This window comes from Tauraco erythrolophus, chromosome 7 (assembly GCF_009769465.1).
Source record: "Tauraco erythrolophus isolate bTauEry1 chromosome 7, bTauEry1.pri, whole genome shotgun sequence".
Lineage (NCBI taxonomy): Eukaryota > Metazoa > Chordata > Aves > Musophagiformes > Musophagidae > Tauraco > Tauraco erythrolophus.
In genome coordinates, this window is record NC_141471.1 from 22,752,932 (window position 1) to 22,774,171 (window position 21,240).

Genomic DNA, 21,240 nt, shown 5'->3' on the forward strand with positions numbered 1-21,240 from the left:
TAAACATTCTTCACTTGTCTGTTTGCTCTGCATTCAATTGAGAGTTTCCAAACTGTGTCTGAGAGATTAGCAGTGGTTCATGAGGCTCTTACCCATCACAACTGCTTTAGAAAAATGGAGTTCACGTTACAGAAGATCTCTGGAGATTCTGATTTAAAAAACCAAGAACCTATGTCTCTAGATACAACATATAAACTGAAGAGATTTGTTGGAAAAAGAGAAAACAGATTAAAAGGTATGAGTCAAATTAGTTTGCAAAGATATATCTGTCTGGATACCGTCCACAGCCCAATAGAAAATTTTGTGATTTCCAATGTTCATGTTACTCTTAGAATCTGTGGAAAAACACCCAAGACCCGTCCAAGATTTCATCTGTTCACTAATTATGCACTGAACTCTTACTGTAAGAAATCCTATTGTTTTTCCAATGGGAGAGCCTGCCTTTACATACAATAAATTTTTAAAAAGAAGGGAGGAGGAAAATCTTCAATAATTTTATCAACAAATGGTAGTACAGGAGGTGTATTGTTATATCAATCTGATATATACTCAAGAAAAGTTATTGTAAAATCTGTGTTTGAAAGCTCTCTGAAAGTTCAATATAAACTTTAAAATCTAGAGATTCCTAACAATCATGTCATGTAATAAAGGACAAATCAAAAAAGATTGAAAAATAATACTGATTTATTACATTAATTTGCTTCATTTTTTGAGGAACAGAGAAAGAAGGATATAAAATCAGGGAAGTATGTTATATTGGTAACCTACCAACTGTATGGTTGAAGTAGATTTGCCTCTGCCTGAATGTTCATTTAATTCAGACTCCACTGGAAGATCATGGGAATGTCCCCAGTGCCCATTAACTAAAGAAAGGCCCTGCTGAATGAAGATGCTTTGCAATTAGTTCTGTAACCCAATGAACACAGGTGCAGTCTTTCTCAGTTTTTTGTGAAAGTTTAGCATTTAAAAGAATTATTTTTTTCAAGACAAAACCTATTGAAACAGATTGTTGGTTGGCATAAATGCTGATTTGGTTAAAAAAACCCTCAAAAGTGAATCATCTAAATTAGTGACAACCATAGTGGTTTAAAGAAACTTATTTTGTTTTTTTTTTTAAAAAAAAGATTAAAATTTCAAGCCAAGATGGATATAAAAGTTAACGTTTAGAATTCACCTAGTTCTCAGTAGAACATGTTTAAAGATTTGTGGGCTGGTGATAATGCCCTCCTCTCCAAAAAAGTAACATAAAGGACTGCTTTTTACCAAGCAAACAAAATATCACCATCATCAAAATATTCTCATTCTATTAATTTCACACAATATTCTTATGGGTGACTCAAAGATAGTGGGAATAGGGACTCATAGCTATGTATCTAAATCAGGTAAGTTATGAAATACTCCCTGTAAAACAGAACAAGCAAAGGTTTAGCCTTCTTCAGTGACATTAAGATAGCTTCCCATGCTGAGAAACTTAATGAGCCATCACGCTTTGTGCTACATTGTATGCTTGTGTATAATCATATTTTCATGAAATAAAGTAATAGAATTACTATACGCATGGCAGCGAGCAAGGAGATGATATTAACATAAGACTGGGTTCTACTGCCTGCAACATATATATTACATTTTCAAATCCATTGGGATAAGAGTCAACTATTTGGAAATTTTAAGTTATCATTCTTTAAAATATCTGGTGCTTACATCTATTCCTTCCTCCTCTTCAAACAGAGCCTAAACAACTGTCATTACTATTTCACACGGATGCAAACTCTTCACCTGCTCCAGTGCTGGTCATGAAAGTATGCTTACAGAACACATTCAATTAACTGTTTCTTCCTTGAGTTATGAATATATGGAGCACATTCATGAAGCATACACAATCCACAGAGCAAAGCAAAATAGGAATTGAAGGTTAATCTGGTAGGAGCACTTTGGAGAGCTACTTTTAAAGTTTCACTTAACTCTTACAAATTTTAATTATAAATTATAATTATTTTCCACAATCATTTTAACATTTTGTGCACTGTAAAATCTCAGAATAAAAGAGATTTTTTAAAAGATAAATTGTACAAAGCTTTACCTGGTCATGTGGTGTTACCAAAAGAAAGAAACACTTTTCGATCAGAAAAAATCCATGAATTCCTCCAATTATTCCCAAAAGTTTCCAAATATATTCTTTCCCCTCATAGAAATGTTCTACCTCTTGTGCTTCATGTTTATGTAAACCAAGAGTCTAAATAAAAGAGATAAAGTAAAAAAAATTAAAATGACAATGTTTTAATTTTTGCTTGTGAAACATAAGGTGTTATTTCAATTAATTCTCAAAATTTTCTTTTGTCATTTTTTGCAAATTTAAATTATGTTTCCAGCTGATCAACTGAATAATAGTTGGATGAAGTTGATTAGGAGCCTCTTCTACACTTTATCATCTCTCAGTGTTGAAAGGAACAATTTTTTAGAGACAATTTTATGAAATTGTTCTTTTTCTAAATATCTATTTAGGGTGGGATTTTTTGAGTATATTGAAATTTAAAGTTTAAAAAGTCACTTGCATCATCTTCAGATGCAAATTTCATATAGAAAATAATCCATAAATGTTTCTGATAGTGAATGTGCTTCCACATTTCCCCAGTGGCACAGCACGGCAGCCCTCCTTTGCTCTGGAATTGGGCACTTTAAAGGCTACTGGATATGTCACTTAAAACTGATGAAGAATACTTTCACACTCACTTAAAGATGTGCATTTGTCTGACATTTGCTGAGAATCACCTTCCTTAAACCACTTTCCCAGTTCTGCTTTCAGAGATGATGTATTGAGTATGAAGAACATTTTGACCAGAATCTCAAGTGAAGGTGTGAAGCTCTCTTGCAATGACCAGTTACATTCTACTCATAACAATTGTGTCACATCAGAGGAGACACAGTCAAAAACAAATGAATACACAATGGAAAAATTTATATTCTATCCTATACTTGAAATTTATTTTATTAATTTAGGAAAAAATCGTAGCACTCTATTATGATTGTAGGCAGCAGGATTAATTAGGCTGATAGCCCCTGGCTTTCTGGAAGAATGTGTAGAGGAGACTGCAGATGCCTCGTACAACCTTTGAACAATTTCTCCGGAAATACATTACAGAATCTGCCTCATGAAACCTGGTTTGCACAAGACTTGTGTATTTTCTGAAAAGTTTTTGTGAAAATGTTCCCATTCCCTTATTTTCTCTGAATTCATAATTACTTGATTTCTGCTTCTTACTACTTAACTTGGAATCTCTCTTTGAACTATAAAGTACAAATGTAATTGGAATGTTGGGTAGCTGGTTCACAGATTTCATGGAAAGCTTTATTTTTAAACAGATAACAATTAGTCATGTTTAAATGAGATTTTTCTTTTTTTGTGTGTGTGAACATTTTAAAACCAAAAAAAGTGTGTATTACCCACCTGAGGAATAAGGTGTAGCAATGCATCTCCAGAAAGGGTCCCGACAGCCAAACCAACAAACAGCTGTAAAATGAGTGTATAGATTTCTTGACAGGAGTTAAATAAAATGAGGGTTGTACCAAACATAGATCCAATAGTAATAAGTAAAACAGCAACAGTGCTGTAACCGTATTCTGTAGGGAAAAAGAAATGATGCAAAACAAGGGCACCTTTAATCATTCAGTATTTTTGTTCATGTTTGAGTATTTGTTTTGTATTTGTATTTGGTTTTGAGGCTATGTTTTGCCACCTCTGTGTACAAGCTCTCAGAGAAGTGATTCATTGTGCCACATAGATTTTTCTGGTTGCTTATGATACAGATTACAGAATTGGAAGCTTAAAAAACATTAATTTTTTTCAGGCTTTACAAGTAACACAGTCTAATGCCTCCAAATTTCAGGCCTTAAAGAGATAAATAGACTGTGACTGTGCAGACTAGAGACACTCAGAGCAGCACAGTGAATGCTGGTCTGCACTCGTTTCCTCTTTTAACAGTTTTATGCTTGTTTTTCTATGTCCTCACGTGTCACACCTGTGCATCTTTGCAGTCAAGACCACACTGTTAACCAAATCATATTCAGTAAACAAACCTCAGCCTAAAACCTCAAATGAATGTAGGCATCTAATTTAGGTTCTAAGCATAAACTTTTTAGTCCAAAATGTGCTGTGAATATACATTCCTTTAGTTACTGTATAAGAAACACCAACCTGTTTTTCCCAGGTTACTGGAAATTTTTTGGAAGGTTACTGTTATAATTGTTCAGAGTTATACACTGCTCACATTCCCAAGCTTTTGCACAACATGACTCCTGATTAATCTGCATGAAAGTCTTATGATGGAGGTAAAACACTGGTGAGAAACACACATAAAGGAGCTAATGCCAAAATATTACAAAGTGTCACTTAACATTTCATGCTTTAATAGCATTGCAAGTGCTCAGCACCTCATAAAATCAGACAGTAAATTTCAGAAACTGCACATCCAAATACAAGGGTATAGTAGATACTTATGGAAGGTCAGGCCTTGGTGACTTAGCCAAAAGAGCACGGCCTGTTAATGAGCCTATGCTCAGCTCATTAGGTCACACATAGGTCAAACCTGAAGTCCTTTGTCTGTCTCAAACCAGCAGAAGTGTCCCTGTGGTCATGGAAACCTTCCTTTGCCAAAAAGCACAGGGAAAGGGCTGCAGAAAGGGTTCTTATCAATTCCATTTTGTGTTTGAATGATTCAGCTTTGCTCATCTAGGCAGACCTCTCACCTTCATGAGATCATTAAAATGTCAGCGATTGGGCTGATGGCCTTTGACTTGAGAGACTCTCACTCAAACTGTGAATTTGACATGAGCCTTTATATGACCTATGTAAGTTCCTTTCGTTCTTTGTTTCTTGATTCCCCACCTGAAAAATGAGCATGTCCCTGCAGCATGGAAAAGATGAAAGCAGTAAAGGCTGCAAGGTGTTCAGGTAATGAGAAGAGAGACACAAGGAAAAAGGTCTGATGCCTTCTAGGGAGCTGTAATTATTCTTCCTGTTCTATATGTTTCTTTCGCCTATAACCATTCTTGGGACATCCATGAGTGTCCTTCCATGTCCTTATCTAACTGTTTTTTAATTCCCTTTCATAGTTCAGTTAATCTGTACACCATGGAATGTTAGCTCAGCTTATTCCCACAAGCTGCTTAACTTGAGCAGCTTGAAGTACAGACAGAATTTAGAGATGGACAGTGCTGTTCCCTATGGATTGTTGGCCAGCAGGGTGGGAAAGCTTACTAGCTCCTAATGAATCTAGTCATCTAGAGCTGGCCATGTAGACATTAGGATAAAAGTATTGAAGGCATTGATTTGTAGTCTAAAAGTGCTGCCCTAGATGCAGGTGATTATGGTTAGATGCCCATTACTTTTTGTAGCTTCCTGGCTCCCAAATGCCCTGCTAGAAATTAATGCCTCCTGTAATACACCAGCACATCCAGGTTTGTAACCGTTTCCCAGATATTGCCGATTTAAAGAAAAAAGCAAAACCAGGAACCACATCAAGAAGCCCTTAGGTCAGAACAGATTCAGATTTTTTTTTTTTTTTTTGCTGTAGTAGACTAGGGATTTGTTACAGGAGAAGTGGAATCAGCAGAATGGAGGAGCAGAAATCCCTGGAAGCAGTGGATCCCTCCTGCAATGGGAGGACTGCAACTGGAAATTATCTGATCATAATCTAACTCAGTTCTTGTTCCAGCTCTATCACGCAAGTCCTACTGCCCATGTGACTGGTTTTATGTTGTTTTTCTTACCCTAGTAGTATCCCCAAAGCTTACCTACCATAAAATGTGACAACATGAAAAACCAGCAACATTCACACAGAATTTATCTATATTAAGCATTTGCCACATCAAGGTATCAAATGCCAGCTAATATAACCTTGAGACTATATGTGAAAAGCAGCGTAGTGATTCTAGAATAGACCTGGTGGAAATGCCATAAAACAGGTCTTTGCTGCTCAGGAACACACTTGTGAGGACCTGTCACTTCTCAGTATAGTACTATTATCTGACATGTATGCTATGATATTATAGAGAGCATAAATTACATAAATCTCATCATGTTTTGGTTTAAGGTTATTAATAAATGAAAATTCTCTGGAAGTTAAGCCCCTGTATCCCTTCATCTCAATTTTCATAATACTATACTGATAATAACATAACTCACTTTCCAAAGTTGTCGGTGGAAGCTTTGTCTGCTTGGAGTCAGAAAGCTGACATGAACAACTTAATAGTTGCTGAATGATAGCTGGACTGATTTGCTTGAAGTGCTCCTCAGAAATGGAGGAAGAATTATTTTTTACAAATATCTTCACAAGTTCATTGGCAGAGAAACAAACCTATGTAGAAAAGTAAACACAGTCACTGAATATGTTGCATATACCTGCATTTAATACTGAGGTTAAATATGGAATCTTAGAAGAACACAGGACTATTCAATCTAGAAAATAACTTGTTTTCCATATACTCTTTTCAGATTCAATTACTTCAATGGCTTAGAATTTTTTTTTTCCCAAGTAAAACTTGATACCTCTGTATTTCAGAAAGACGGGAATCTTTGATATAAAGTAGCACATTGGAGCCTGTTAATATCATGAGAATCCAACACAACAATATCTATAAATATTCTATTATTATAAGTGCAAATAAAATAATTTAATGTTAAAACAAATCATATTCCTGTTTATTAATGTAAAATACTGCCTGTACCAAGGCAGTACTGAAAATTGCCCTTGTGCTGCATGTTTGTATCTTTGGTAAGATATGGAAGGAAGCTTTTTTAATGCTTTTAACAATGGCATGTCACTTTAAGGTAAGCACACTATAATTTACACAGTCTAGATTTGTTTTAAAGATTAGTTAATAATTTTATTATTAGAGGTACTTAAGAATTTCAACTACTTTTTGCTCTTCTAAGAAACGTTGCTGTCAAAAAAAAAACCCAACTTTTATTGGGAACATTTATATTTTGAAAAATTTTCATGAAGAATTGATTCTAGAAACTTCCAGTAAAAATATGAGCAGTTAGCATTTGAATAGTTCTAGTGGCAATTTCTGTAAGAATTTAAAAAAAAAGAAGTCCAGATCAAATACGCTATCTTACTTAAAGGAATCATCTTCATTTCTTAATTTCTTAATCTCATTGCATTATTTGTCATTCAATTCAATTCAAAGATCATTTTTTTTCTTTCGTTTAACATAGCCTGCAGCTGAGAACCAAGTGGTTCCTAAATGTTATTTTCTAATCATTGCCACAAGTTACTTTTGAAAGAAAATTGCTATTTAAATAAAAAGTTGTAATTGGCATTACTTTTAAGTAACCCAATTAAAAACCAATGTCTTCTTGCCCTTGTTCATCCACTGATAAAGTAAAATCTGCCTTGTAGCTCACTCAGAAACTAATTCATTCAGAATTAATTGAGTACTGGTACATTTATTCTGAATACCACATTCAGGTCTTCAGGGCAACAGGTGATCTTGCCACCTGGATCTAGCCTGTTCTGTCTCCAAGCAGAAGCAGAGCATCAAGACAATTCAGGAACTACCATATTAGAAAAGACCTTCAGTCTGTCTGTTCTAGAAAGTGATGTTTACTCTAGAAGTAGGGAACACCAGCAAGTGGTATCAAGTTGGAAGTCTAGCTCATGGATGATTATGCTCAGTGTTCCTCACTGGTTGGTACAGGGGATGATATTATTTAATGCCTTCATCAATGACGTGAGTGATGGAGCAGAGTGCACCATATCACATTCACAGATTAAATCCAAATGGGACAAGTAGTCAATGCGCTGACAGGCATGGCTGCTAATTCAGAGGGATCTTGATCAGCCAAAGATATGAGCTGACAACACCTTCGTGAAGATCAGTAAAGATGAATTTATTGTGCTTCAAACAGAATAACACCCTGCATCGACAAAAGCTGAGGAAAACCAACTGGAAGGTAACTTTACAGAGAAAGCCCTTGGGGTCCCGACAGACAACTTGAACATGAGTCACCAGTGTGCCCTTGTGGCAACGAAGGCTAACTGCATACTGCGCTGCATTAGCAAGAGGGTAGCCAACAGGTAAGGGAAAAAGATCATTGCCCTCCATTCAGGACATCTGGTCTATACCCAGTTTAATAACCTACGGTACAAGAAAGACATTGGTGATTTGAGGGAAGTCCAATGGAGGGCCACCAAGATGGCTAGGGAACTGCACACATGATGTGCAGGGAGAGGCTGAGGGATATGGGTATGTTCAGCCTGGAAAAGAGAAGAGATGGGAGGTATCTTCAGTCTTCAATTATGTAACAGTGGTTATAGGGAAATTAGAGCCAGAGCCCTCTCAGAGATGTACAGCAAAAGGATGAGAGGCAATAGGTATTAGTTACAGCAGGAAAAACTCCAATTTGCTATAATTAAAAAATCATCAAAATGAAGTCAATAATGCAGTCGTACAGGCTTTCCAGAATTACTGTGGAATCTCTGTCTTTGGAGACAGTGAGATTTCAACTGGACGTGGCCCTGTGAAACTTGATCTGACTATGTTGGCGCTGTTTTGAGAAGTACAAGATGAGGTCTGCGACTATTATGAACCTAAATTCTAATGTGATTTCATTATTAGATATTTTAAAAGAAAAAGCCAGATCTCATGTCCACCCACAAATAAAAATATAATTCTTAAGTTTATTTAGTAAAATGTTCTTGTAAGTCTTGAGGCATGAGGACCTGCATCTTTTCCAGTAGCAAGCCATAGCCTTTTTAGCTTTTTAACATAGGGAGGTGGAGTAATAAGTCTCCATTAGTAAAGGAACTATGTGTGTACCCCTGGAGGATGATACTGAAGAAACCAGTAAATTGAATTTGCATATGCTCATATGAAAAACTGGATAGATAATTTTGGTTTCCAAAACCCGTGTTTCTTTAATGAGGAATAATAAATGAATGCATAGATATTGTGACATAGTTTAATGGAACTTAATATTATTGCTTTTATTAGATAATCTGCAACTTGCTTGTTTTACATGTATTTTTTAAATCAGTAGAGACAATGATGACTTAAAAAGAAAGCAGTGACCTTTTTTCTGTGATAATATTTCAAAATATAATTCCTATCTAAAAATCAAATTACAGATTGAGCCAATGCCTCAAATGTAGCAGCATCTGTCACTAATGGAGCACAATGGCTTTCACAGACAACTGCAGAAAGCAAGGGACAAAATTAGCAACACAATACTGAAAACCAACACCTTCTAATGGAACGATGTATCACAGAAAATAGACATAGCTAGCAAGAAGAGGAATGGAATAAAAACCAGAAAGTAGGAATTAATGAAGAAGAAATTTTTCTTCTCTGCAGATGTTTCTTTGTGATTTTTTTCATCTATACAGAATATTTGGCTCTCAGTTTGACTCCCAAGCCTCAGATAACTCCTCTGCACACTTATCTTTTGAGTTACAGTCAGTCTCAGAAGTTCAAGAAATAAAAAATTGTATTTTATGAATTCCATTACTGGAGAATCATTTTACTTCTTGAACAGATAGTATCACTACTGATTTCTGCCCTTCATAGTTCCAAATGAATATGAAACACATTTAAAATGATCTTAATTTAAAATGATTTTGTGACCCCATTAAATGCCTCATCATGTTTATCAGCATGGTTGTCTTTTGTGGTTAGCTGGAAAGAAATAAACATATCGATAGAGTATGTATTCCAATTGCAATAATAGTAAACAAATGAATTTTTATCAAAATGGCATTTAACCAGATGCCATTTGTCTCAATTCCACATTGATGTGGAACAAAGCAAAGGTCGGTTGCTCATCTCTTATTCTCCTAAATGGAGAAGAATCATTGGGTTTGAGTTAACTGAAGTTGTAAAGAACTGAAAACAATAGAAGCATATACTTTGAAGTATATATTTCAAATGTATAAATCAAAATATATAGAGTATGTATTTTGAAGTCTCCTTTTTTGCCTAAGGAAAGTCTTTCAGTCTGAAGGATGGAAGTCAGTTACCGTCTTTATCACTGTTGTAAACAAAAATTTATTTATTTTAACTGTGATGAGCCATTGTCCTTCAAACACCTCATAGAGCAGCTAAAGTTCTATCTTAGAGACTCTATACTTTCCAAAAGAGGCTTCTGGACTCCACAGATGGCTTTAAAAGTGTTTGGAAATGCCCAATCTTCACTTTACAAAAGCCTTTTATAAACAACTTATGTAGAGACCTTAATTTACTTTTTTTCATTAGTACAGAACAACCCTTCTTTCTACAAGGTCACTTAAGGGACTCTAGAAGCTCTGCGACATAAGAGCACAAGAAATCACTAACAAATATGTGAAAACACTAAAGCCATGGTACTATAGTCCTCTGTCTTGAAGAAACACCTGATTCCGCGTAACACTAACCATTCTGTTAGCCCCTCCCACCTACTTTAAACACACATTCAACAGCCATAAAGTTCTTCCCCCAATTAATATTGAAACAAATATAAATCTATAAAAATATAATTCAGTATCTACATTATGTTTTGAAATTAATCAATTTTACCTCAGAAATAATGTAGTGTTTGCAAACCAATTTGAAGTTTTATCACTGAAATTCTGTGACCAATACTATAAAAACATCAAAACAAATTGACCTGATCCCAATCTGCGTTCCTTTCACGATCTTCAGAATAACCTTTCAGATAGTCTCCTTTTGTATGGTTTGCCATGACTGGAATATTTCTGGTTCCAATACCTCTGATTGCCATACTATAACGTCTTCTTTTGTTACTGTGGAATTGTCCATTTACAGTGCAGGTCTTTTTGGCTGTAAGAACATTTAGTAGTTGTTCCAGTTCTGGTAATTCATTAGAAAACAGATATATCACCATGGGAAAATACACATTTAAAAAGATAAAACCAAAAGTAATCATTAAAATTTTGTTAGTTTTAACATTAATGCAGTTCCTCATTTTAATACTTCTTTCTCTCCTCAGTTTGGTACTGTAAGTAATTTCTGCTTAACACCTCTAGAAGTTCAAGACACCTATATACTCATCCTTTACATCCTTGCAGTACCACACTGAGATGTTTTGCCTATGACTATCTCAAAGGAAAACAGATATTGACTGAAAGGCAATTCATCTTTGACTTAATCATCGATCTCTGCCAAAGTTATCTACAAATTACTGCTAAGTAGCATCACTAGTCCTCAAATTTTCCCATGTAAATAGAACACCAGGTTAGGACACCATGCCAGGCATTTGTCTAGTCCAGAAAGACCAGGAAGACAGATACTTTATAGGGTGTCCTGAAACCAATCTTCGGGATGGTATGCTGCCCTCTGCACTGCAGAAGTGGAACGCAGGGCAGTGGATCTCTCTCCTTTGGTCAAGCTGCTGACCTGGGAGCATGCCTGTTTACAGCACTGAAACAGGAAGGAGGGAGCCAGGACCCCTAATCCAAACCTGAGACAACGCAGGGATATATCCCATGTCAAAACTTGAGTGCAATGAGTGTGCCTGCTGATGAAATGCTTGCTTATATGAGAGGGCATGCTCTATCTTATCTTACTTACCACCTTCCCTCACCCCTGCATTTTTCAAGATGAACCCATAGTGATAGTTTCTGTAAATCTGAGTTTGCCCATTGGAAGCAAAAGTAGTCCACAAATTAATTTCAAATGCATTTAGATCAATGAGATTAAGAATGATAATATGATAATCCTTTATTTTTTAGTGTTATTATTCAGAAAAATCAAATGGTACAATCTTAATGGTGAATTTTACAAAAAGGCTTGTGGCGTTTGTCTACTTTATTTGTCTTGAGTAAACAGATCTGAACAGAGCTGAAGATAGCTTTGTTTTCTAAATGTAGTCAACTCTGCTTTTCTTTTTTTCCATGCTGCCAGTTCCTTGCTCTTTCCTGAAGTTTCTATTAAGAATTTGAATAAATTTAAATGGACAATTTAATTAGCTTAGGCTTAAAGCATACTTACACTGTAACAAACCGGTTAAGAATATTGTTTTGTTTCTCTGAATGACACCCTAACTCCACCAACCATAAATTCTTGCTATTGTCTTCACTGAGGCTTGGATTTCACCATATATAGCTATTTAGTAGCACTGTGCCCATCCAGATGGCTCCATCCATTCTTGCGAGTCAATTATTTTAGAAGATCTGGCTTGGCAATTTTAAAAGAAGGGTTTTGCTGCAAAATCAGTTTACGCAAGTACAATCTAGGAGTACAAGTTTAGGGCTGAATGTTTTGTTCTTTTTTTTATTATTTACTTCTGTGATTTGACGTACCTCTGTGTAACTTGAAAGTAAAAATGTTTTTACCTATGCTTAATTACTTATTCAGTCCTTCACTTGGGGTATAAAAACCCCAAGCATCGCTATAGGCTCGGGGAAGAGTGGCTGGAGAGCTGCCTGGCGGAGAAGGACCTGGGGGTGTTGGTTGACTACCGGCTTGATATGAGCCAGCAGTGTGCCCAGGTGGCCAAAAAGGCCAATGGGATACTGGTGTGTATCAAGAATAGTGTGACCAGCAGGAACAGGGAAGTGATCCTGCCCCTGTCCTCGGCACTGGTGAGGCCGCACCTGGAATATTGTGTCCAGTTTTGGGCCCCTCGCTTTAAGAGAGATATTGAGCTCCTGGAGCGAGTCCAAAGAAGGGCGACTAAACTGGTCAAGGGGCTGGAAAATAAAACTTATGAAGAGAGGCTGAGGGAGTTGGGGCTGTTTAGCCTGGAGAAGAGGAGGCTGAGGGGAGACCTGATTGCAGCCTACAAATACTTGAGAAGGGATGGTGGAGAGGTGGGGGAAGGGCTCGTTACATTAGTGGTGGGTGATAGAACAAGAGGAAATGGGTATAAGCTTAGTTAGGGGAGATTCCGGTTGGATGTTAGAAAGCATTTCTTCTCTGAAAGGGTTGTCAGCCACTGGAATAGGCTGCCCAGGGAGGTGGTTGAGTCCCCAACCCTGGATGTGTTTAAGAATAGGGTGGATGATCTACTTAGCGATATGGTTTAATGGGGATTAGGGACGGTTGGACTGGATGATCTTTAAGGTCTTTTCCAACCTAGAAATCTATGAATCTACGAATCTATGAATTTAACTTTTGAAGCTGTTTTAACCCATACTTAATGTAACTTTTAAAAAGCTAGTAAAGTGTTGCTATTAGCAGTTACCAGAAACAAGGAAAAGTAGATATCTTATAATAACCTTCTAAATCCATAGTAGGCCCTTGAGTTCGTGGTTTATCTTTTTAAACTGCTAAGCATGAAGAATCTTTTACAGAGCTTAATAGCAGCTGCTAAAAGCTCAATGCTTGTGGTTTATTTTTTTATTATTATTTATTTATTTTTGAACCACTCAGGACTCTCTTATACTTCTATTTCTTTACGGTTAAGTAGCATTTCTGATACATCTAGCAACAGAGCTCCTGAAGAAAATTAACTTCACGTAGTCCAGACTCACTGATTGGGTACTATGATCAGAAGGTGGGCAGGGAAGCACAAACCATAAAGGTATTTTCAGGTACAGCAGGCAGATATCAGAGAGCATTTGGTCAAAACAGAGTGGCCTGTGTCTAATTCATCTCTTCTGGGCATATGTCTACACGGAGGTGTGAATGGCTGAAGTGTTTAATCTGGCTACCATACATGAATAATCTCATCCATCCCTAAATCAATCTTGCAATGTATAAAAACCTGCATAAAGAAGCAATATAACAAGGCCCCAGTAAACTCTGCCCTCACAGCTAGATTGCCACTCTCAGAGGTCTCTTGGGTAGTTCACACTGTGCTGAGCAATTAAGTCGTAAATTAATGTGATGGTACACATTTAGGAATCACAGTAACAATTCGTTTTCTGTCTCTCAGAGAATTATCAAAGTAAGGAGTTTATTTTCCAACCTTGTTTTTACATTTCGAAGAAACTACTTAACAGCTCTAAAATGAAATGGCATTTAAATCCAAAATGAAGTGTAAGAAGTCCGTTAGGCATTTAAAGATAGTTTACATCAATGTGTGTTGCAAAAAGCAACTAGAGACGAATAAATAGCTTACCTCTCACTTGGAGCTCAGTAGTACTGTTCAGAGAATTGAAAATGTATTTTATAAAGAATTCTGGGGAGGGTAAACTTGCTTTCCCCATACAGACTCCTTGGAGAGCCAGAGTAACGATTAAAGCAGCCAGGTGTGGAAGAGTGTGTTCATCAGCACCATCTCTGTCCATTATATCAGCATTTTTCTCCAGGGTACTCACATCAACACACTGAAATCAGGAGAAAACAGCATGAAGACAGCCCTGGTCACCTCCATTTAAATAATCAGAGTGACAGGAGGAGAAACTGGAGAGAACACTTTCACAGACAGCCAGGGTGAAAAAAACCACTAAGATTAAAGCTGTAATTGACAGCAGGACAGCAAATGCGAAACAGAGGACATTTTCAGGAGAACAGGCATAGAAGAAAAAAACCTGACATTTTACTCAATGTCTGACAGGGAAGAAGTACAGTCCTTCATTCAGGTTATTTTTGCTTAGTGTTATTTTCATGCTGTTTCTGTGATTCCTGTGTCTTCCTCAATTCCATCTACATCTACTTATAGAAAGTGGCAGAAAAGGGAGGGATTTTTGTTAAGGCACGAGAAATTGACTCAAATAATACAGACTTTAACTAGAACTTCAGAAGGAATTATTTTAATGTTTTTAGTTCTCTATCTATTAAATGGAATCCATAATTTGTCATGGGGCAGCTATCTGGGGACTATATGGAAAGATGTAACTCCGCAGCTAAAGAGTGACTTCCCTGCGGGGGTGACCAAACAGGAGCAGTAGATGGTCATGTACGCCCATGTGTGTGGATGTGAGCAGGTCTGAAGTGAGGGAGCAGGGTACAGCTCTCTCAGTTACCTGGAAACTTATCCCTATTTTCTTCTATTTCTGCCTTTCTTGTTTATTTTCACTGTAAACAGTTGGGGTTTGAGAGAAACCAAAAAAAAAAAAAAAAAAAAAAAAGGTGAAAATTATTTAAGTTCATTTGTCTCTAACCTATATTAAATAAATTGAAAAGTCAACTAGATGAGCTAGTACAGTAGCAACTTATTTTACACAAACTCATCTCTCTCTATATATAGGCCTTAAACACTGCAGCGAGGAGGCGGGCATTTCTTTCACCATCCATCCATTACACATTTACATTTCCACAACCTGAAATTTCGCCTCTCATTTAAAATAATATATTAGCTGCTATGGCTGAGAGGAGGATATTTTCTGTGAAACCAAAACATATAAAGAGGCACTAAAAATGCTATTTTTCTATTAATACACTGCATCATTGGCTCTTTTCCAGAACTCAAGTGTTGTGATTCTAAGCATTAGATAGTCTAGAATGTTTTGAGTACCTCTCATAAAAAACCATTCTTTTCCCTCATGTTAGTGAACATTGAAGTCTCAGTTACTGAACAGGCTTGTCAACTGATTATACTGCCAGCATAAACAAACAGACCACACAGTAAAGCACTTTATGGACTGTTATTCTGTCTTGACATGCCAAATACCCACCAATGCCTTTTCACAGTTGCCCAGATACCATTGGAGTTCTTGGAAATGGGCACGTTCACCAAGACTCAGAACCAAAAGTACTGGTCAATGAATAATTTATGATGGGAAACAATTACACAAAGAACACAGAAAGAGGAACTGGAGGCTCTCAGCATTCTGCTGCACAGCCAGGACTCCTAGTCATCTTCCGTTCATGTAGGAAACTCTACTACAGTATGGTGTAAATTAAAATCTAATGAAATGAAAAAGAAAACAGGAAATTCAAACTCTGCAATAAACCAAACTTAACTGTATACTACGAACAGATCTAAGGAGCTTCTCACAGCAGGTCAACCTTTAGTTTAGGAGTTATCTAATCTGGCAAAAAGGTTTTTTTATTGCCCATTAGAATGAAAACAGTTTTTCTTTAGATTGTGAACTCTAGAACATTATTCTAGTATTTTATCATCCCTTCTTGAGATAAGGAATAATAAACAGTGGAAAGAAATCATCACATCTTTGGACAGATTCATTTGGATGGACATGGAGGTGTGGGGCCTGGCAAGGATCTCATCAATGATTCATCATTTCTGCTGTACAGCCAGATCAGTTTTGGAGCTGTTCTGCTTTATACTGTTTAAGTATAATCACTGCTAGTATATCTATACTAATAAATACAAGAGATGAGAAAGTATTTTCTGTTCTTGAAGCCAAGTGCAAGATATTTCATCTATACAGCTATTCTCTTTTCCATCTGCCTTAAGCAGGGCAACTGCATCTAAATTACCTATTGGGAACGGTCCTAATATGCACTATCTCCTCAACGATGTCTCAGCAGACTCTGTGGAATGCTAAGTAGCACATGCCAAAAGCAAGCCAAGGAGAAGGCTAGTGTTAAACAGCACATATAACAAAACACCAATGTTCAGCCTGTGCTCTCCCACTGTTATTTACCAGTTTTCTGGAGGACACAGTGTCTGAACTAGCTTAAAGGTATCAGTATATATATATCAGTAATAAATATGAAGTTATTTTTACTTTTAGTTTCTTTACCTGGGTTTCAGAAGTTTTAAAATGTTGCCTTACTGCAGTTAAAATATCTTCCGTTTCATTCCGTGAAAAATAATAACAGTCTTCATCGTGTCTTAAACTAAGCATACTCTGTAGATAAAATTTATAATCCTTATTATTCAAGCTGAGTTCTGAAGAACACACATCTCTATGATGAAGAATGTAGTAGAGAAGAATAAGAGAAATTCTCTCAAACACTTCTTCACTGAGATGGCCTTCTAAATCTCCACCAGCTATTAGTAACAAAGCATCCGGTTCAACGCACTGTGAAAAAATAAAAATAAATGGAAATTCAACTCAAGTAACACGTTGCCAGTCATCTGGAAATAAAATTAGAGAGGAGAACAGAATTGAACTCATATTTAAGGGATAGAACCTAAGCCTACACAGATGCAGGCTGATGGAATGGCAGGAGGAGAGTGCAAGTAACTAATTGCAGTTGCAGGTATTAGACCAGAAGACTAACAGAGCTCTATGTCAGCTATGGAGAATAAGATACTGAATTCCAGAATAAAAAAAAAAATCTTTCTTGAAGAGATCCTGTAACTATTGTTATTCGTTGTGTAGCTGATTTTTTTTCCACTGGCTCCTTCCCAAGCACGTTATAGGCATGTCAGCTAATCTCAACTATTATGGCAGAGCAGCCGGACTGTACATTTCAAAGAAACTATAACACATGAATGTACCATAGGAGGATCAAAACTGCACTTTAATAAATTCACGAATCCAGACAGAGACTAGTTTGTCAGACTAAATTGTTTATGGCTACAAGCAAGATGCATTGGTTGATGTGGCCCACCTTGTATGTAGTTCATTTTCCTACACAGAAGCTGAGTAGAATCAAACACGTATTGTCGTGTTCAGAAGCCAATGTTACTTGGAGGAATTGAGGTAGCTGCTACTTTTTAATAGGAATAATTCTAACGAAAATTCTCAAAAATACTCAATCTAAAAAAGAGAACTGTGGATGGTAATTGCCAAATTAAATATTTATACTTTTAAATAAACTAGATTACAGTATGATCCACTATGTCCTGCCTACATTGTCTATCAAGATCAATAATTCTAACTTTTCGTAATATATGTCTCTGAGCATTAGTATTTGGGCTAGGAGGAATATAGCTATTCTGTTTTGTCCCAAAAAACTTCAGGTTAGTCAACCAGCCTTTTCAAACACTCAATGCAATAGACATACTGCATTTAGTAGAAGATTTTCAAAGACTTCTATAACTTTTCAAAACTCAGTCAGGATAAATTGCAATCAGCAAGGCTATTGTTTGCTCTTTCAAGGAAGATGACTGAAAAGAAATCTACTAATTGGAAGGAAGCAGGTGCATTGTAAAAGATGCAGCTACTATGAGTAGCCCATAGAGAGTAACCCTTGAGAAGATATCAAGAGGATATAAATTGGTTCATCACTGGTTATTTTGCTGTTACTAATATTTTACAGGCATAACCACCTCCATGACCTTGTTTGAGAAATGCTTATTTGCTATGAAAAAGAGACCAACTTTGAACCTGGGCGCTCAACCCTGAATTTCTTTTGGTTAAGACACCATAAGTTAGAAAAAATTCTATTACCACTGCAAGAAATATATGACTTCTGTGTGCTTAGGAGATAAAGAAGTGTCACATGCCATTCAATAGCTGTCAGCTCCTGCCCAAAGAGTCTTGGGGCCAACATGTAACAACAAACCAAAAAGGGGTCTAAAAAAGTGTTTGACTTCACTATTTCTAAATACTTACTGGAGACATCATTAAAAACATAAAAGAAATCTGAAAACAAAGTCATGTGGTATGACTGGTATCCTGGATTTAGAAGAGAAAGTTGAGTCTTAAATCAATTACTTATTCCCAACAAATATGGGAAAGAAAATGCCAAGCTAAGGTGGGGCATTCTGTTTCAAATTTCAGTGGTGATGAAGAATAGTGCTTCTTGCACAGGTTTTGCTATCTTGGTTTACCAAATCTTGTTAAATCATATTGGAAGGTTTCAGCAAAGTGCCATGTGAGCTGCATTCATGGATTTTCCACAGACAACCGTGTTTGTGTGGCAATTGCAGTGCAGGGTGTGTGCAGTGTTACTGACAAAGCCAACACTGAGAAGTGCTAGAAATGGTGAAAGTCCTCGAATTTCCAAGTTGAAGCCTAAGCAGAGTGGAAGTCCTGACCAAAGTAAGCCCAAGCTAAATTTCACTTAGATTTCTTCCACCCAAAGACATAGCAGGCACTCTCTCCGCAAATACATCACAAACGCAAGAAAAAATACAGCAAACCAGAAAAGCAAAACAAAGAGGGAGAACAAGAAGGCCTAGTCTCCTGTTTTGTGAGGTTTAGGAGGACTCTATACCCATTGCTGTTTAATCCATTCTCATCTTTTGATCTGGGTTCATATCTGATATGTATCCATTGCCCATATGTGCAAAGACAAATGCTGCACAATCTCCTTCAGGAAAATTACTCATTTAGAGAATAACAGGTACCTACATTATTTATGTATGAAATTTCACTTTGGAGCTCATATGAAAAATGGGAGCATTTGCAGAATGGGTCAATTAAGTGAGTATTTATCTATTGCACAGGAGAAAAAGACCTCCATTTCATTGGCTTGGTGGACCGAGAACATTATATTGTAAAAGCAATCATTGTTATTACCATTCTCATATTCTGATATAAAGTGACACTCTGCTGTATGTAGGTCACTGAACAATGCTATAGCCAGAGCAACGTTAATCCAAGCCAAGACTGACCAAGCCCTTTGTAGTCCCTTTCAGCTAAGTTGCTCACTTACCACTGTCTTTGTCCTACCAGAACCTACAATCTTATTACACTTGTTCCTTTCTTTGTCAAATCAGGAATCAGTTCTGAAAATATTCTCAACTCAACTAGATAACCAAACCTTCTGTGAAGCTGTACGCTGGATTATTTCCAGTTTCAATTTGGATTTATAGATTCATTGTTCTGCCTTTGATTTTACTTGACCTGGACGGCTTACCAAAACCCTCCCTTAAATCTTGAATTTTTCAGTGAAGTGGCACATAAATCTGAGACAAGTCTGTCTGGGTTTTATTTTTATGAACTAAAATCCAGTACAAAAAAAAGTGGCAGAACTGGCTTCCAATTTTTACCTATGTCTTTCCACAGTGGAAATCCTCTGTGCCCCAAATTCAAGCTCATGCTTTTGTAGTTAGATCAGAGTAAAACAGAAAAATCTTTGTTGGAAAATAAACACTTGCCAGCTTTTAAAGGAAAATTATTAGTGTTATGCAACTGAAGCATGGAGTTTTTAAGGAATGCTTGTCATGTTTGGAATATCTCTTCATGAGCTCAAACAATAAATATTAATAATTCAGAATGAAATGATTAATGCAGGGACATTTTTTTTCTGCAACAACAAGACCTTTACATATTTAGGTTTTGTATTCAAGAGAGTATACTCTAATAAAGAATTTTAGAACTCACTGACGATCCTGTAAACATATCCCTCATTAATTGAAGCACTGACCAGATTACAATCCTCTTGCATGCCATAAATCCGCTGTGGGCACTCAGTTCTCTCCAGTAACATTTTGACCAGTTCTCGTGAGTGGTTCATGTGGAGCTCAGTGTTGTCAGCTGAAAGAACGCGTAAAACTTCCATCAGATAGCCTCGGCTGGGAGCATAGCTGCCATCCTGCCCATGCTCTTCCCCAGGCTGTCCTTCAGCAATGAGCACGCTGAATATGAAAGCAGAACATACCACCCCAAGAGCTGGATGCTTGGTCAGAAAACACATCTCTTCTTCCTGCAGTGCGTGATCTGCACTGAGTGTTGGATTGTTGTTTGCACTTCACAGCTTAAACTTGAAACCTGAGGAATCTGAATGGTAAAGGGGAAAAAAACCCCAACCCTTTAATTAGTGTGAATGCAATATGTTTGAAAGGATTTATTAATTGGTCGGCTAAGCTGATTTGCAGCAACAAGCTGTTTTTGAACAACAGGGAGCCTGTAAGGGTTTTACAGCCCAGAACAGCAGGAAACTAAGACAACCATGGCCTTAAAACTTCTGTAGAATCACCAACGAGAGGTTGACTCAAAGTGCCCTTCCCTCCTCATAAAAGTAAAGTGTATGGTTTTCGTTTCAGTGTTATGTTATTGCCTTCACTAATAATCCTCTTCAATAAGAACAGGAAAATACCAAAGCTTTCACTTTCATTCCATTATGAAACAAGTTTTTAGTAACAAAAATAGCTGTAAACAAAGATTACTAGTCTAATTCAGATATGAATGTGCAGTAATTATGTTAAGAGGCAATGATATAGAGCAGGTTGTATCTTCAAAACACTTTACCAACATTACCAAACTCCAGCTATACAACACAAAACAAGAAAGAACAGGATATACTTAAAAAGTAGTGATATTTTATGATCAGATGAAAGAGTTACAAAACCGAGGTCACATTTTCATTCACAGAACTCAGTGAATAAACAAGACAAACACATCAGAAGCAACAAGTTTAATTTGTTAACGCGAGATGCTTTTGTACTGTAAATTTATCTTGTCATTATCCTTCCTAATATACCATCGCCTCTGCTTTAACAATAATCGATCTCAATAACAAAGCATCAGAAACGTGAAGAGTTTCACTTCTGTT

General features: G+C 36.7%; 1 protein-coding gene across 2 annotated transcripts in view; it reads right to left on the reverse strand.

Annotated features, from left to right (window-relative positions):
- Positions 1-20,382, reverse strand: part of SLC39A12 (solute carrier family 39 member 12) — a 35,394-nt gene extending 15,012 nt beyond the window's left edge. Inside the window, exons 1-8 of one of the 2 annotated variants that reach the window (XM_086614809.1) lie at positions 20,113-20,382; positions 16,590-16,871; positions 14,060-14,267; positions 10,643-10,845; positions 6,182-6,353; positions 3,446-3,618; positions 2,081-2,233; positions 769-876 (exon numbers count right to left, since the gene is read on the reverse strand). In XM_086614809.1, the coding sequence (XP_086470935.1) occupies positions 769-876; positions 2,081-2,233; positions 3,446-3,618; positions 6,182-6,353; positions 10,643-10,845; positions 14,060-14,267; positions 16,590-16,871; positions 20,113-20,382 (1,569 nt within the window). Of the gene's footprint in view, positions 1-768; positions 880-2,080; positions 2,234-3,445; positions 3,619-6,181; positions 6,354-10,642; positions 10,846-14,059; positions 14,268-16,589; positions 16,872-20,112 lie in introns of both variants that reach the window. The other variant, XM_086614808.1, reaches the window with a different exon arrangement.
- Between the last annotated feature and the right edge of the window lie 858 nt (positions 20,383-21,240).